Source organism: Microcaecilia unicolor, chromosome 1 (assembly GCF_901765095.1).
Source record: "Microcaecilia unicolor chromosome 1, aMicUni1.1, whole genome shotgun sequence".
Lineage (NCBI taxonomy): Eukaryota > Metazoa > Chordata > Amphibia > Gymnophiona > Siphonopidae > Microcaecilia > Microcaecilia unicolor.
In genome coordinates, this window is record NC_044031.1 from 619103625 (window position 1) to 619122799 (window position 19175).

General features: G+C 42.1%; 1 protein-coding gene across 1 annotated transcript in view; it reads left to right on the forward strand.

Annotated features, from left to right (window-relative positions):
• The first annotated feature begins 11027 nt into the window (after nucleotides 1–11027).
• TONSL (tonsoku like, DNA repair protein) overlaps nucleotides 11028–19175 on the forward strand; it is a 281739-nt gene continuing 273591 nt past the window's right edge. The window contains exons 1-3 of the mRNA XM_030220206.1: nucleotides 11028–11105; nucleotides 11762–11857; nucleotides 17037–17179. Coding sequence (XP_030076066.1) covers nucleotides 11081–11105; nucleotides 11762–11857; nucleotides 17037–17179 — 264 coding nt within the window. The 5' untranslated portion in view covers nucleotides 11028–11080. The remainder of the gene's footprint in view (nucleotides 11106–11761; nucleotides 11858–17036; nucleotides 17180–19175) is intronic.

Sequence of the window (19175 nt, forward strand, 5' to 3'; positions counted from 1 at the left end):
AGTAGATGCCCCTTTATATCAGCAATGTTGATTTGATAAGAGTGCAAGTAGTGATTAGGAACAACAATAGGGCACAATCCAAAGAAACCACAGGAATGTCATCATATTATTCTGGAGGTTTGTCCCTGAATTCTGAGCTCTAGCCAGACTGGGTGTGACCAAAGATCCTTATCGCATTGCCCGCATTCCTTGGTCTTGCAGCAGCCAAATTTCTATCTTAAGGCTCATAAGTTCCTTCCTTCAGAAAGGCATGCCTGCCAAAAGTCTCTATTTCAGCATAGAGTACTATAGATTCTATGACCTGTATAGGATGTACCAAAGGTCTGGTATAATCAAGCTGTGCAATACACAGGTTATATTGTGGCAGAGGCTTTTACGCTTACTTCACTCCATTTATATTCTTTTGAAGGTGTAATCTCTAGAATTGTACACAATACTCCATAGAGCCTTAGAGAGACTTCCCCCCCCCCCCCTCCTATCAGCCAGTGGAGTAGCCTACTGGTTAATGCAGTGGGCTTTAATCCTGGTGAACTGGGTTTGATTCCCACTGTAGCTCCTTGTGACTCTGGGCAAGTCATTTAACCCTCTTATTACCCCAGGTAAAAAAAAAAAATGACCTGTAAACCACATTCAATTTAACCACAGAAAGGCGGTGTATGAAGTGCATCCCATACCCCATTCCATGTCCTACCTACTCAAGCATCCTGGTTTTTGTCATTCCTTTATCTGTCACCTAGCTTTAGGGTCTATACTAAATGTGCACAGTTTGTCACCTCCAGGAAGCTGTATGAAAAGCCTTGCTGAACCCTAGTAACATAGTCAATGATGTAGATAAAGACCTACAGGCTCCATCCAATAAAGTGGCCAGAGCTACACCCGTCACTCATTGCAGTTTATATTCCTTTATGATTAAACACTAATATCAAAAACAAGACAGTTGGCAATTCACTAACAGGCCAACCACATAGGTAGTTGTACAATGCAATCTTGAACACTACTACTACAAAATCATGCCAATAGTCTAAAGAAAGTATAATTTTTTTTTAATTATGGCTGCAGCAGGGGGTGGGGGGGGGAAGGGGAGGGAGGGGGGAGAGAGGGTGGAGAGAGGGTGGGGTTTAGTTGGGACAAAATGTTTTAAAAAGTCACGCAGCTCAAACACTGTAATTGCTTATTGTTTATTCTGAGATGGCTGTACCTGGACATAGTTTGAATTGCAATAAATAAGAATATTACAAAAAAAAAATTATGGCTGCAGCATAGCTGTGTTCTTTATCAATACATGATTAGACCAACACTATTTCTCACTGACAACATTTTACTTGCTAATTTCAAACGTAAGATATATTCCTCTTCCCCACTGAGAAACAGAGCACCCACACTCATAACCTATGATACGAATGTGATATAAAGAAAAGAAAATTCATACGTGAAAAATTAAGGCAGATAAAGACTATATGGCCTATCCAGTCTGCCTATCCGTGACATCTACTATACCTTCCTCTCCCTTAGAGATCCTATGTACTTGTCCCAAACTTGCCTGAATTCAGATACTGTCTTTGTCTTCATCACCTCCACTGGCAGGACTGGAAAATACAGTTGGTAGCGTCAGCTAATGTCTGGACAACTGAGTGTGGCAGTCTGCTGGACAAGGGGATGTCAGGCATTTAAGAAGAAGGCAGTCTTCCCATCAGAGAGGGTGATGATTTTATGGTGGGTCTGTTTCTTTCTGAGAGAACTGCAAGCCATGATAAGGCAGATGCTAGAAGCACTGAGCATTTTGGAGTCACTATTGCAGGAGGCAAGGGCTTCAGAGATCTTATCTTGTAGGGAATATGTGAGCTTGTGCAGCCTTTCGATACATCACACCCTTTGGGCTCAGAGCAAGTCTAGGGGTTGACAGGGCCATGGGTAAGCTTTATCCGTGGGCCTTGAAAGAGAAGGATAGATGGATTGGTTATGGCTGTGACCAAGAAGGCAACCATTTCTGCAGAAGGTGGAACAGTGCAGATTATAAGCTCAAAGCCTTGTTGAAACAGAGCTTTAGGGGCTCATTAAAAAAAAAATATCCATAAAAATTCATAAGGTGGTAGAAACATTGTTTCTTTCAAAAAGTTGCAATTTGTGACACCTTGATTTTAGGCATTTTGTTCCACAGTTTGTCCAAATTTCATGGAGGCGTGTTTTGGGCAGAACCTGGGCGGCACCAAAAGATACACATTTTTCTGTAGTAATGGAACAAAATGAAAAACATCTAGGTCCAAAATTAAGATGTTTGTGGCTAGACCTGTTTCAATCATGACTAAGTGACCAAAAGGTGCCTTCAATAACCAAATGGCCAATAGCTTTTTTTGGGTGTTTTTATCGTGGATGTTTTATTTTTCAGAATGGTCCCAAAAGAAAAAAAAACACTGATAACAAAATATCTAAGAAAATGGTGATTTTTGAACCAAAAAGATAATGTTTTTCAATTTTGAAAATGGCTATGTTTGCCACTCGATTTTTAGATGTTTCTAGCAAAATGTCCAAAATTGGACTTAGATGTTTTATCGAACATGCCCCTCCACATGTATCAACCTTGGGTCTTCAGGCTGGTATCTTCAGTGCCTATATGTACAGGGCTTCCTTGCTCTGGATGTAGCAGCTACCAGAGGGAGAAGGCTTCAGCAGATGGACATGGCAGTAAAAAAGAGGCTACCTACATAGAGGCGAGGATAGCTTTTGTGGCTGACACACGGTACAGCATCATTTGGACTTCTGTCAGGGGTATGGTAGTGTCTGCTTCTACTGGCCATCATCTGCGGCTATGAAATTGGCCCGCAGACATGGTTTCATAAGACCAGACTTCATAGGTCACTCTTAGGAGGGAAGTTTTTGTTTTGGGAGGACTTGAAGAGGGTGGTCAAGGAGCTGGGAGAAGCACTAGCCTTTAGCAATTAACAGAGCAACAACTATCATAAAATGGGAAAAAAACCCAAAGGCAAACAAAAAGCAGCTGCAAAGGTTAAGAGTTTAAATCCGATATGGATGTTTAAATATACCATCTGAACAGCCCACACTAAACGTATTCCATGTATTTAAAAAGGTGAAAGGAAGACCACCCACCATGGTTAAAAGTTCATATGAAAGTGGCTATTAGAATATTTTGTCTCTATTTCAAAAGATGGAAAAAGGATCCAAACGTAGGAAACAGCATAAGCACTGGCAAGTTAGATGCAAAGTGTTGCTAAGGAAGGCTAAAATAATATGAAGCTTGCCGTACAGGCAATAACTCATAACAGAATCTTTTTCAGGTACATTAGAAGCAGAAAGCATGTGAGGAAGTCAGATGGATGAATAGATCATAAAGAGTAAAATGGGTACACAGAGAACAAGGATGTACTAAAGGGACTAAATTAATTCTTTGCTTTGGTGCTTACTGAGGAGAATATAAGGGCACTACCTATATCAGAAATGGTAATTGTGATGGTATACAGGAATTGAAACAAATCTCAATTAACCTAAGAGATGTAACAGGTTAAATAAGCAAACTAAAGAGCAGCAATCATCTGGACAAATGGTATATACATCACAGTATGTAAAGAATTCAAAAATAGAAGGGAGGAGGGAGGCCTTCTAAAAGGAGAGCATCACACTGGTGAGGCTGGAAGTAATCCTGTACACAGGACCAGCACACCAGGGAATGCAATGCCCTCTCGCACCGAGGATGTGTCTTCAGGAGCTATTGCCCAGGTGGGAAGGGTTAGGACCGCTGTTGTAGTTGGTGATTCGATTATTAGGCATGTAGCTAGCTGAGTGGCTGGTGAGGACCGCCTGGTCACTTGCCTGCCTGGTGCGAAGGTGATGGACCTCACGCGTCACCTAGTTAGAATTTTAAATAGTGCTGGGGAGGAGCCAGCTGTCTTGGTACATGTGGGTACTATTGACATAGGAAAATGTGGGAGAGAGGTTCTGGAAGTCAAATTTAGGCTTTTAGGTAGAAAGCTCAAATCCAGAACCTCTAGAGTAGCATTTTATGAAGTGCTACCCGTTCCATGCGCAGGGCCCAAGAGACAGGCAGAGCTCCGGAGTCTCAATGCGTGGATGAGATGATGGTGCAGGGAGGAGGGTTTTAGATTTGTTAGGAACTGGGCAACATTATGGGGAAGGGAGGCCTATTCCGACAGAATGGGCTCCACCTTAACCAGGGTGGGACCAGGCTGCTGGCATTGGCATTTAAAAAGGAGATAGAGCAATTTTTAAACTAGAGACTGGGGGAAGGCCGACAGTCACTCAAAAGCGAATGGTTCGGAATAAGGTATCTTTCAAAGATATCACCAAAACAGGGAAGATAGGGTATCCCCATAGTGAGGTTACAAAAGAGACCATAGTAGATCAGGTGTCCTTAAATAAAAATCAGCAAAAGATTGCAATTAATACTGCAAAGTACTGAGCATGATGTAAATAGGAACAACAAACAGTTTGAAATGTCTATATGCAAATGCCAGAAGCCTAAGAAATAAGATGGGAGAGGTAGAATATATTGCACTAAATGAAAAATTAGATATAATAGGTATCTCTGAGACCTGGTGGAAGGAGGATAACCAGTGGGACACTGTCATACCGGGGTACAAAATATATATTGTAGCGATAGGGTGGATTGAATTGGTGGAGGGGTAGCACTGTATGTTAAGGAGGGCCTTGAATCAAATAGACTGAAAATTCTGCAGGAAACAAAACACATCTTGGAATCCCTGTGGATTGAAATTCCGTGTGTAAAGAGGAAAAGGATAGTGATAGGAGTATATAACTGTCTGCCTGGCCAGGATGAACAGATGGATGTTAGAAATGTTATCAGAAATTAGGGAGGGTAACAAGCTGGGCAACACGATAATAATGGGTGATTTCAATTACCCCGATACTGACTGGGTAAATGTAACATCAGGGCATGCTAGGGAGGTAAAATTCCTTGACAAAAATCAAGGACTGCTTTATGGAGCAGCTGGTAAAGGAGCCAAGAAGAGGAGGAAAAATTCTAGACTTAGTCCTCAGTGGAGCGCATGATCTGGTGCGGGAGGTAATAGTAATGGTGATGGGGTGCTTGATAACAGTGATCAGGTTTGATATTAGCTTTGGAGTAAGTATAAACAGGAAATCCAATATGTTAGCGTTTAATTTTCAAAAAGGAGACTATGATAAAATGAGAAGAACAGTGAAAAAAAAAACTTAGAGGAGCAGCTGTGAGGGTCAAAAATTTACATCAGGCAGGGATGCTGTTCAAAAATACCATCCTGGAAGCCCAGGCCAAATATATTCCGTGTATTAAAAAAAGAGGGAAGAAGACCAAAGCACAGCCGGCATGGTTAAAAAGTGAGGTGAAGGAAGCTATTAGAGCTAAAAGAAAATCCTTCAGAAAATGGAAGAAGGAACCAACTGAAAATAATGAGAAACAGCATAGGGAATGTCAAAGAAAGCAAATAGAATGTTAGGTATTATTAGAAAAGGAATGGAAAAAAATGAGGATGTTATAATGCCTTTGTAGTGGTCCATGATGCGACCACACCTCGAATATTGTGTTCAATTCTGGTCACTGCATCTCAAAAAAAATACAGTGGAATTAAAGAAGGGAGACGAAAATGATAAAGGGGATGGGATGACTTCCCTATGAGGAAAGGCTAAAGCAGCTAGGGCTCTTTAGCTTGGAGAAAAGACGGGAGTGAGGAAATATGATATAGGTCTATAAAATAATGAGTGGAGTGGAACGGGTAGACGTGAAGCGTCTGTTTACTATTTAAAAAAATACTAGGATTTGAAGGCGATGAAACAGTGTGACAAGTCAGTGGCTGTAGCCAGAAGTTTGCTAGGCCAGGGCTCAACAAACCTCAGGTGCCAGGTCGCCATGGCGCCTAGGATATGCATCCTGAAGGTCTCTGTCCGCAGTCCTTCCCTCTCTCCACTTCCACGTCCCCAAATCCTGCGTCTCTCCCTCACCCACACCCCTCTTCTCCTGGCTCTTCTAACTAACCTGTCTCGATGGCCAGCAGCAGCAGAAGTGATTAAAGCAGGCTGCTCTGGCTGACATTGGGGCCTTCCCTCTACCGAGTCCCGCCCTCAGTGAAGTAACTTCCTGCTTCCACAAAGCTGGGACCCAGCAGCGGGAAGGCCAGCCAAAGCAGCGTGCCTTAATTGCTGCCGCTGCTGTCAGCCATCGAGACAGGTTAGTTAGAGGAGCTGAAAGGAGGGGGTGTGGGTGGTGAAGGAGAGATGCTGGACTCGAGGAGGAAGGGGATGAAGGAGATGGCGATGTGCTGGACCCTGAAGGGGGGTCTGGAGGGAGACAGGCTGGACCCTGGGGAATGAAAGGAGGGCTGGAGGGAGATGTGCTGGACCCTGGGGAGAGGAAGGAAGGCTAGAGGGAGATGTGCTGGACCCTGAGGAGGGGGAGGGTGATGTGTTGGACCCTGGGAGGCTGGAGGAAAATGTGCTGGACCCTGGGGAGGAACCTAAGGACAGTGCCGGGCGAACTTCTATGGTCTATATTCCAGAAATGCCAGTGACAATGATCAAGTATTTTAAATCACATTCATGGTTAGTTTTATAATGACTTGATAATGAGTGTGACTGTTGGGCTGACTCGATAGACCATTCATGTCTTTTATCTGCCATCATGGTATGTTGCAAGTATGTGATAAGACTTGTGAGCTCCTTGGCCAGGCCCAGCGCAGGTACTTGTAGAGAGTGTGTTTGTCTCAACCATGGACGTCATTGTTATCCAGGTCTGCATTTCATCTGCTGGACAGGAGGAATGTGTGATCTGACTGGGCCAAAACAACCACCTGAGGACAGTGGACAAAGATCCGAGTCTGGACTTTTTGGAAGACAAAAAAGAAGAGTTTTGGCACTGAACCAGAGCAGAAGCACCTCTGATAGTTCTGGAGAAAAACTGTCTCTTTGTGCTTAAGATCTGAGCCTCCCTGTCTAATCACAATTACAGGGAAGAACAAATATCATTATGGCTACTAATCTTGTGTTACCCACTGTCCACTGGAGCTGACTGAGGGCTGTACTGTCCCTTCTCTCTACTAGTAAGTTCACTGAGCTGGAGGAAGAAATCCTGCCTTTCACCCAGAGATCGGCTAAGAAGCAACTGTCTTTTTATGGTGAGAATTCGGGGTTCATTCCTATAGTTTGGGGAACAGACAGTTACCATTTTAGTCTGCCAAAGGCTGTGTTAGGTCATGAGCATGGTTTATTAGCTGAGATAAATTTGGCTTTTGGGTCTCAGGTATAGCTCTTAGCACTGTAACAGAATATATATACTACTACTTAACATTTCTAGAGCGCTACTAGGGTTACGCAGCGCTGTACAATTTAACAAAGAGAGACAGTCCCTGCTCAAAGAGCTTACAATCTAATAGACAAGTGAACAGTCGGTCCGATAGGGGCAGTCTGGATTCACTGAACGGTAAGGGTTAGGTGTGTAATTCTTATCTCGGGTATAATCCTAGTGGCATTTATTTGAAGTGCTTGCTTGCTGTTTTGCTAATTATTTTCCTTATATAATAAAACACATATTTTCCACTTTGGCATATTGCTTCATTGGGTATTACCAGTGGGAAAATTAATCTTGTTTGGTTTGCTATACTGTGTGAACTCTGCCTGTGGCAGTTTGTTTACAGAGTTGGGTGATTATCTGTCCATTCCTAAGCTTTTGCTTAGCAAACACCACTACATTCTCACAAAAAGTTTTATTGTAACAGCAGAATCAACAATTACTCCTCAGCTCGTAATTTTAGAACAAAGAGGAATTTCAACACCAAAGGAATTCCCAACAAAAGAGTCTTAGAACACACCACTAATTCAGTTTTCTGAAGAGTATACCCAATTGATTCAACATCATCCAAACATTAATTTATTTTATTTTTTATTTATTGCATTTGTACCCCACATTATCCCACCTTTTTGCAGGCTCAATGTGGCTTACAGGGTGTTAATATGATATAGTCATTACATAGTCTTGGATACAGTCGGTAATAAGTTGAAGGTAAATGAGGATTTAGATGGAAAGGTGTTAGGTAAGGTCATGTGAGAGGTGTTTTAAAGCACTGGGGTGATTTAAGGAGTGATTTGATTCATTAAGGATGTCTTTTGTAGGCCTTGTTGAAGAGATGTGTCTGCAAAGATTTGCGAAAACAAGTTGTCCATGGTTTTCAGGGCCATGGGGATTGTGTTCCATATCTGTGTGCTTTTATACGCAAAGGTAGTAGCGTATGCCTGTTTGTATTTAATTCCTTTACAGCTGGGGAAGTTCAAATGGAGGAATTTGTGTGAATAATGCGCGACAGACAAAATTTAGCTCTAGACAAAGCATCAAAGGAATCCCCTGTAAATGGGGGCAGCATATACCTCAATTCAGCTCTGTTTCTCATCAGAAGGGCTGCACACACCAGGATCCTGGTGTATTTTTGATCAGAAGGGCTGCATTTCGATCAGAAGGGCCGCATACACCAGGATCCTGGTCTATTTAGGATCAGAAGGGACGAATACACCAGGATCCTGGTCTATTTTCGATCCTGCATACTGTAAGCAGCGGCGGTCACCAAAACAAAGAAGCGCTCAATGTCTTTAAACTTTTATTTAAACCTTGAGAATGCTAGATCCCGCTATGTCACGCTCCCTGTGATGTAATGGGGCCTCGCAACTTTTAAGGAGGACAAGATCCTGGTGTATGCGGCCCTTCTGATCCTAAATAGACCAGGATCCTGGTGTATGCAGCCCTTCTGATGAGAAACAGAGCTGAATTGAGGTGTATGCTGCCCCTCAGACGATGAATACAGCTGGATCTAGGTGTAAAGAGCCCTTCCAGAAAGTTTTGGACATATGCAAAGAGCATTTGTGCTGTGTCTAGCAGGTACAATAATTTTAATGCTGTTTTGCTGATTTAAAACTTTGTTATATGTTCATAGGGGAAGCTTTAAAATAAATGACATTTCTGTCATATTAAAAAAAAAATCTCACACCTAGGCATTGAAACTTTTGCAAGTATTTTTATAGAGAACTATATTTATTGTCATCATGAAGAAAAAAGCACGCATCTAGCACTCTGATGAAAACCACAATACAGCACTGGAAATAACAAAGCAGCTTCTGGAGTACTGACAAATATATTTTGGAAAATAACCCCCCCCCCCCCACCCCTTCACAGACCCTTGAAATTCCACCAGCCCCCACAACTCCTCTTAGATCTTCTCCTCCCCACCCCCTAACACGAGAGAATGCAAACCTACTTTGCTATTGTTTTTGACAAACGGAGATGGCTGCTGCAGGGGGACCGGCTTCAACTTTATAGTCATACCTTCTCCTGTGGACCAGATAATCTCATCCCATGTCCCCTCATTTAACCTCATATCTGTTTTGGCACAGTATAAGTCATCATAAGATCAAAACATAAGAAAACCAATGGACTGCATTAGGGGTTTACTGCCCATGTAGTTATGTTTAAACGAAAGAGATCTGCATGAAACAAAATGTTTATTTTTATTTGGACTTATAAAACCACTTTCCCCTGGAACATGTCCAAAACAGAATAATCCATTTGTATATCTAAAATGTAAACGTTTACAAAACAGATGGAGATGTGATTCCATGTGCCCCAATGAAAGGAGAGTTTAATTCTAATTCCATTTAATGTTAATATATTCCATCGTCTTTATAAACACCAGGCTTCCCAAAGCAGATTACAACAGTTAAGATGAACCTATCAGAAAACAGGATAGTCTCACTGAAATCTGGCCATCTGAATTGTATAGAAGCACACTGAAGAAAAATGAGCACAAACTGCAGAATTTATAATTGCTGTTTCTATTAGCTATAATAATTTGTGAACTTGTTTTAGTGCTATTATGTCTTTTCTCCTCCACCTTATAAGGCACTGCCTAGCCCAGCTTTAGACTTGTTACAGATGGACCAACAATAAAGATCCACAACGCGAATGCAGCAGCTCACAGGTTTGCTTGCTGTGTTTTGATTGAACGGCAATGACGGGTGCGCGGGGGGAGTGGAATCAGAGATTAACCAAATGTCTTCCTTACTTACAGGGGACTAGACAGGCTCACTTCCACTCCACTCTATTAAACCTCCTTGAAGATTCGCCACGGAAAGAGGGGAATAGAGAAGAGAACCGCAGCGCTGAGTTATGGCTGGTGATCGCTGCATACTGTAAGCAAACATAGATGCGCTCCAGTCTTAAGGTAGAACTTAGATCCTGGGGATCCCGCAGGTCTGGCTTTTACACCGCCCCAATGTTAAATGCTCCCAGGTTTCAACCCAATTAAGAAAAAAAAACCCCAAAACTATTTGTACTTATAGAAACTCTAAGTTAAGCACCTGATTCTCATATCATGACGTCTGTTTTGGTGGCCCTTTACTAGATGAAAACATCTATGCACGAATACAATGCCGGCTAGGGAGTACCTATAACCAGCCCGATATCCTTTGTATACATCTGTATGCTGCACAAGCCGACATGTTTGAAAATATAAGTGAGCTCAAATAAAATTGCTACCAACAATAAAGCACGACAACATGGATGTAGCAGCTGATAGGTTTGTTTGCTTTGTTTTGGGTACGGCGTGACGGCTGCGAGGGGGGGGGCGGGGCTGAGCGCCGGCTTCAACTTTTTGACGTCATGCTATCTCCCTTCAGTCTAACCTCCTTGGGCGAGGGTAATCGCTCTTTGATTGGCAGTTTGGCACAATCCCAAACTGAGCATGCGCATATTAAATATCACTGCACCAGTGGGAAAGCTGGAAGGGCAAAAACTGTGATGTTAGTCCAATCAGAGTAGAGTTCACTAATCCATGTTTCCAATAGTTTTGCATAGAGTGGACTAACACGGCTACCACACTCCTCTACCAATAGTTTTGCAGAAAGAGCAGATGTTTTGATTAGTGTGGCCAATGGAGGCGGCCGATTCTCGCTGGTGGGCGGAACGCTTTCCCAAGGTTGTGTTGCGCGGGCTTTTCTGTGGTTCTGTTTGTGCTGAAGAAGAGACAGAGCAGAGGCGGGATATTCGGGAATTGCTGTGGTGTTGGAGGAAGAAATGAATGGGGGCCGGGAGATCCGACGTGAGTAAGGGAATTGAAACCGAGGTTTCTCTCCCGATGTTCTTGTAACCAGGTTTCTGAGCCTTTTTCGCACTAGCTATTCTCTCTCACTCAGCCTTCCCTGTTTCTCTTTCACAGCCCCGCCGTGTTCGTTAGTCAGATCGTAACCCTCACTGTCCACCCTGCTTCTCTCGCAGGCTCTCACGTTGTAGTATGCTTCCTTTTCCGTCTTCTGTCAGACAAACGGCAAACTCCCTCTACTGTTCTGCCTTGTGGTCTAAATGACTCCCCTATAGCCATTATTCATCCTCCCCCCTCCCCCAAGCACTTCAGTCATTCCCGCAGTCGGTTGGATCTCATCCTTTTCTCCGCTGCTTTAGAGCTTCTGCTCGTGTGCTAAATACTTTTTCTCGCTGCTGTGTCCTCAGGTAGGATGGGCTCTTCGTATCTGAATCTGGGATGATACTGGCCTCTTCTAGAGGGGTAGCTGTGTTAGTCCGGTATGTCAAAAATGATATGCTGGTGCAACCTGATATATTAACCAATTAAGGCAAAGATGAAAGTTCATTTTATCAGATGCACGGAAAACGTATGGCTGAATACACTGTAAGTGGCATCCACCATCTGTCATTTTTGTTCCTCTCATATAGACTCTCTTTTCTTTCCCTTTTGTACAGAGCTGGAGAAAGCCAAGAGCAAGGCTCAGAAGAGTGGGAACCTGAAGGAGGAGGCCACGCTTTGTAACCAATTGGGAGAGGTCTTGGCCAAGAATGGTATGTTCTTGCACGTCTGTTATTGGATTTGAAGTCAGTGGATTAATTTTTAAGGTTCTGTTGGATGACAGGAGGACATACCTGCTGAATTTGCAGTTTGAATTTTAATGGCGTAGGGGGAGAAGGGTAGATAATGGGATTCCCCAGGGGTCTGGTCTAGGACCGCTGCTTTTTAAACATATTTATAAATGATCTAGAGATGGGAGTAACTAATGAGGTAATGAAATTTGCTGACGACACAAAGTTATTCAAAATTGTTAAATTGCAAGAGGATTGTGAAAAATTACAAGAAGACCTTACAAGCTTGGGCATCTAAATGTTTGATGACATTTAATGTGAGCAAGTGCAAAGTGATGCATGTGGAAAAGAGGAACCCAAATCATAGCTACGTAATGCAAGGTTCCACATTAGGAGTCACCAACCAGGAAAGAGATCTAGGTGTTGTCGATGTGTCGAAACCCACTACGCAGTGTGTGGTGATGGCTAAGAAAGCAAATAGAATGTTAGGTATTATTAGGACAGGAATGGAAAACAAAAATGAGGGTGTTATAATGCCTTTGTATCGGTCCATGGTGCGACCGCACCTCAAATATTGTGTTCAGTTCTGGTCACCGCATCTTAAAAAAGATATAGTAGAATTAGAAAAGGCACATAGAAGGTTGATGAAAATGGTAAAGGGGATGGGACAACTTCCCTGTGAGGAAAGGCTAAAGCAGCTAGGGCTCTTCAACTTGGAGAAAAGATGGCTGAGGGGAGATATGACAGAGGTCAATAAAATGAGTGGAGTAGAACGGATAGACATGAATCGTTTGTTTACTCTTTCCAAAAATACTAGGACTAGGGGGCACTCAAGCTACAAAGTAGTAAATTTAAAACAAATCGGAGAAAATATTTCTTCACTCAATGTGTAATTAAACTCTGGAATTCATTGTCAGAGAATATAGTAAAAGCAGTTAGCGGGGTTTAAAAAAGGTTTGGATAGCTTCCTAAAGGAAAAATTAATAGAACATTATTAAAATAGACTTGGGGAAAATCCACTGCTTATTTCTAGGATAAGCAGCATACAATGTATTGTACTTTTTTGGGAATCTTGCTAGGTACTTGTGACCTGGATTGGCCACTGTACTTATGGGACTTTGATATTTTTTGGGGGGGAAACTCTCTTCAACCAGTCTTGGCTCCAGAATATTACATAATGATGATACTGCATGCTTAAAAGAATCAGCTTCAGTATATATATCAAACTTTGTCTGTTAAAGGAGAAAACAAAACAGGCAGGTATTATTGTTGTGCCTTTGCTGGCACCATTGTCTATTTTTACACATCTGCTTAACATTCAATTGTGCAGAAATTGTGTGTTTTTATTTATTTGGATTTAGTTCACAGCAAGTTATATTCCAACTAGTAAAAAAGGCCCGTTTCTGACACAAATGAAATGGGCGCTAGCAAGGTTTTCCTCGGAGTGTGTATGCTTGAGAGAGAGAGAGTGTGTGTGAGAGATGGAGTGTGCGTGTCAAGAGAGAGAATGAGAGAGAGTGTGTTTGTGTGAGAGACAATGAGGCATATTTTCAAAGCACTTAACCTTCCAAAGTTCCATAGGTTTCTATGGAACTTTGGAAGGCTAAGTGCTTTGAAAATATGCCTCTAGAGTGTCTGTGTGTGTGTGACAGAGACATAGAGTGTGATAGAGAGTGTGTCAGAGAGAGTGTATGTGTGAGAGAGAGAGAGTGAATGAATGAGTGTGTGTGTGTGTGTGGGGGGGGGGGGGGGTGTTGGTGTGAGTGAGAGACAGAGATCTTGATTCACCATGGCATAGTTTGTGTATGATGATGTGGTGGTGTTTTGGGGGAATGTGTATGTGTGTCTTAGTGAGAGAGAGGGAGATCTTGATTTTCCATTGTAGAATTTGTGTATTAAGGGGGATGGGAGGGGAGTGTGTGTGTGTGAGTGAAGAGAGAGATGTTGTTTCTCCATGGTACAGTGTGTGTATGATGTTGTGTGGGGGGGGGGGGGGAGGAATGTCTGTCTGTGTCAGACAGAAAGATGGTGATTGTCCCTTGTAGAGTTTTGTGTATGATGTGAATAGTGGTGGGGAGGGTGGCAGAATTTGTGTATGATTGGGGGGGGGGGGGTGTGGAGAGTGTAGCAGCATATGTGTGTGAGTGTTGAGGGGGGACAATAGCCTTTCTTCCCCTAAGCATTAATTCTATAAACTGCGTGTTTCATTGAGCATCTGTTTTTTTTAGGTGCCATATATAAAATCTATCCCAATACCTTATATTTTCATTTGCAGAAGATGATTCAACTTAAAAGTATAAAATGCAAAGGCAATATTTACTGTGGTCCCAAATTCACCTTGGAAGATTTATTGATCTAAGTGATGTCCACTTGCAGTGTTATCCAAAAAGAATACCATTCATAACTGCCTATAATAGGAAAGGAGGTTGGCATCTGACGGGTTAATTGTGCTGTTTGTTCAGAGTTGAGCTGAAGGCAGGGAAAGAATTACTTGGTTGCATAGCAGATTATGGGCATGTGTTGACTTACACCCCCTTTCAGACTTAGATTCATTTGCAACTTCTGTAGCCAGATGGAAACCTGACAAAATGAGTTTGGGTCATATAGAGCTGCTCGGTCAATGACTGTGCAGTCAGAGGTTTTCTTACGGGTGTTATATGAATCAGTGCTTTGAGCCTCGCAAATGCAGTGAGCTTGCATTTTCTGTGCTGAAGTGAGGAGGTTAGAGACAGATTTATCCAGAAACATTATAGAGGAAGGCTTAGTTTGTGTGCAGTTGGAATTGGAAAGCGTGTACCTGGCGGATCATCAACCCTCAGCAAAAATGAATAGAAAAGGCAGACGAAGCTGGAGAGACAAAATTGCGCTAAAGAGCAGCCTTGCAAAAGAAGCCCTTTCTGAGTTTTTTGCAATGTCACTACTGATTGTAAGTGCCACATGTTTTCCTAACGCTTGTTGTGCTCTGAACGTTTGCTGATGTGTAAGATGCTACATGCTTTTAGGAATTTTAAGTGTACACTAAGTTTTGTTTTAGGTTCCTGAGCACAGAGCAGAATATATATGCACAATAAGAGCACGTCATACCCTTTTTGTAATTAAGCCTTTAGCTAAAGGTAGCACTTTTCCTACCATTAGTAAAGAGTTTACTATCCAGCATCTCTCACTGGGATGTTAACCACCTCCCGACGTCAGCCATGCAGGATTCTAGTGCTGGCCAGTGACGTCAGCAGGTGGTTACGATCCCAGTGAGACACATTCGAATGTTCAGGTAGCAAATTATTATATTAGATAGTAGTCAGTATTTCCATGACCTAAGAGGGCTTACAGTTTAAAAGTTAAATTTACTGTCTGTGTGATACTGTATTAACATACTTGACCACATATTATTTACTATATGTCTTGTTTTATGTAATGGGCCTATTTACTAATAGTACATACTAATGCAGTTTATTAATGCTTGTTCTGATTTTATAAGAACATAAGCATTGCCATACTGGGACAGACTGAAGGTCCATCAAGCCCAGTATCCTGTTTCCAGCAGTGACCAATCCAGGTCACGAGTACCAATCAATATCCCAGAACAATAAAACAGATTTTTTGCTGCTTATCCTAGAAATAAGCAGTTGATTTTCCCAAGTCCATCTTAATAATAGCTTATGGGCTTTTCTTTTAGGAACTTATCCAAACCTTTTTATGTCTAAACTATTTTTATTGATAAACATAATGAACAGTTGAACAAGAGAACATTTTTTTCTTTAAATAAGAAGTGCAATACAATCCCTTTTTTTTTTTTTTTACCCCTCACAAACCTCTCCCACCCTCCCCCCCCTCTCTCTCAACACATTCATAGTTAATACAGAAAAATCAGGTGTAAGGGAGTCTGGACTCTTGTGACTTCCCAAGCCTATAGTCAAAGTAGTAAATAAAACTTCCCCACCCCACTCTCCTGAGTTATCTAAACCTTTTTAAACCCAGCTAAGTTATCTACTTTTACCACATTCTCTTGCAATAAATTCCATAGTTTAATTACATGGGTGAAGAAATATTTTCTCCAGTTTGTTTTAAATTTACTACTAAATAGCTTAATTGTGTGCCCCCTATTCCTAGTATTTTTGGAAAGAGTAAACAAGCATAGGCGTTGCTACGAGGTGGCAAGTACCACTCCAAAATCTGTAGACCTTCTTACCTCACGCTTGTCCAGACCTCCCTGCTGCAGGTAGGGTAGTCCTAGTGAAGGCTTGGAAAACTGAGAATGTGTCCTCACATCAGCAATGGTTGTAAAAATAAATTGTGGTATCTATGGAGTAATTGGTTGAGCAGAGGCGAACTGTGCATAAATGGGAAAACATATGGAAAACCGTGGCAAAATTGCGTGATTGGCTCTGTTTTTTCTCCGTTTCTTTAACTATATAAGGTTTCTTGTTTCGATGGGATGGCTGCCTGAGACACTTGCTGGAGAGTTTTTCATTTAGGGGGAGGTGGGTAGGGAGTTGGACAGGGTTATGTTATATAGGGGGTCTTTTATTCCTATGGGCCCTGCTGCAGATAACTCGAGCTAAGCTTTAGTAAAAGACCCCCCCCCCCCCCCCCCCCATAGTTCCTTAACTTTGCCAAACCGGAAGTTTAGTGTTCTTTTTTTCTTTTCTGTCAGAGACGATTGTGATGGTTTTTAATCTGCCTCCACTGTTTGTTCTGATTCTGTGCCATTTGTATTCTTTGCATTTGGCTTTAGTCATTGCTGTTCTGAGTTTATTTTTCTCATCTTTGAATTTAATAATATTTTCCTAAATAAAAAAAAAAAACTGTTTCCCAGGATTTCCCCTATAAAAATGTTGAGAGGTCAGTAAGTGAGAGAACTAGAAGCATTTCTAATTGTACCATTAAGGTCACACTTTACAGGATCTGACAGTTCTACCCACACAGGCCATAACAGAGCTTTCACACTGTTTCAAAAGGCTGAGGATTTACATTTTCCTTTTGATTCTGCTAGACCAGTCCATGCCACTGAGTTGTGACACCTCCCCTTCCAACCATCAGGTGGAGAGAGAGATACTGAATCCATGTATTTGAAAACTGACCATCTATTTTTACTTGATTTGCCTGTTAACCAAAAAGCCATGAAACCAACTCAAAGCAAATGTCTGCTTTAACGTCACTTCAGGTCAGTTTCAAGTGGCAATAGAAGAGCATCGGCAGGAGCTGCAGATCTTTGAGGGCCTCTGTGATCCCATTGGCTGTGCTGTTGCTAATAGGAGGATTGGAGAATGTTTTGCTGAACTGGGAAATTATGAAGCGGCTCTCAAGGTAAGAAAGGGAATTCTGTTGTGAGGAAAGGGCTTGGAAAGGAAAAGTGTAGCGGGGAGGGGTATAGGGAAAGAATAGCATTGGGAGGGGATATAGAAATGGAGGAGGAAAATATCTTGATATGACAGCAGAAGAATAACATGAAAGGGCAGGGATGGAGGAAGAGGTGTAGGATGAGATAACTAAAAGAAAAAAAGTGAGGAACTTAGAAGGAAGATTCAAGATGAAGTTTAATTAGAGAGAGGTGTTTTTTCTTGTTTTATTTTAGATTATAGGAAAAAAATCTAATTTATTGGAAAGGGAAAGAGGATGGGGTTTGATATATTGCCTTTCTGTGGTTACAGTCAAAGCAGTTTACGTATTATATACGAATACTTTATTTTGTGCCTGCAGCAATGGAGGCTTAGGTGACTTGCCCAGAGTCACAGGGAGCTGCAGTGGGAATTGAACCTGGTTCCCTAAGTTCTCAGGCCACTGCACTAATCATTAGGCTCCTCTATTTCATATTGGAGGGACTGAGCTAATGACTGATGGGCAGTGCTGTGCTATCTGGGGCCATACAGGACTGTTGAGATCTATTCTGAAGCCCAGCTTTTCCTCATGTTGGCCAGGGTTGGGGACACTGGAGGCAACATTTCACAGCACCCCTACCAGGGATAATACAATAAGGACACCTATGGGCTAGACTCGAGGTTCACATGTGTTGGATTTTAGAGAGAGAGCCATTATCTAAGACCCCTGGCCATGGATTGTTATCGTAATGGCTGAGCTAGTGGGGGGGGGGGGGGGGGGGGGGGGGGGGGAAGCTCAGTGTATTAATAAAATGCATAGAATTGATACCCCGTTTGTTTGAAGTGCAGGTCTCAGCTCAATTCTTTCTTTTATGCCTTCTGGGGTTGTGAGATGGCTAATAAATTCTGGGCTCAAATTGCTAGATATTTGGGATGGATACTAAATTCAATAGTTCCCCTTTCGACAGTTTATTTCCTATTGGACAAATGTGAGGTTAAGTTTCAAGACGGTGGAAATGTTTCCACAAGGCGACACTCCTGGGCAGGAAAGCAATTCTCAAGGTCTGGACCACATCTGATCCCCCGTCCTTTTGGGGCTGGCGGAACTCGTTACACCAACATACGTTATGGGACTGTAGAATGTTAGGCGCATCCCCTAGGCGCCGCAAGGATTTTTTTGTCAATTTGGGAACCATATATATTTTCATTCTCTCCTGAGGCATGTAGTTTCGTCTTAAACTGTCTGTAGAGTGACTTGCACAGAGGATCTGGATTACGGTGCTCTCCCAGGGCTGTATTGATTTTTATTTATTTTTTCAATTAATTTATATTACCTGTTGCTTGACAGCGGTCAACCATAGGGGGATGGCCATAAGAGTCCATGTGGTCCCCCCCCCACAAACTTATTGATTATTCTAGGGGTTACATTGTCCAGATTTTTTTTTTCAATCGGGTGGTGCAAATTGTATGCTGCATGTTTTTAATTCCCTTAGTATTGTATGGTTTCAATATGTATATAGCCTGTTTCAGTAACAACTGTTATACTGTGTAACGCCTACACTCAGTTTTCATATTGATTAAATTGGAGGGTAGGGGCTGGGGATGGGGGGAGTTAAATTGTTAAAAGTTTGACAGTTTTTTTTCCTTGGTCTTTATTGTGGAGGTACTGCATTTGAATCTCTGTACACTATAGTTGGATTTGTTATTTTGATATGTCATCAGTAAAAATGTTGAAAACTAACAAAATGCATGTGATGCAGGTGAAAGCAGTTGGAAAAGTGGAGCAGTGCATCTCATTGCTTAGCCATGATTTGGAATAGGGTAAATGGGAGAAGCAGGCAGCCACACCAAGAAAAGTGGCCCATCTTTTCACTTGCCCAGATTGTTATTTCCTGAAGAGCAAATGCTTTTGATGCCTTGTTTAGAAGGAGGAAGGGAATGGGTTTTGGATTTAGCTCATGCCTTTCAGTTGTAGCTCAAAGCGA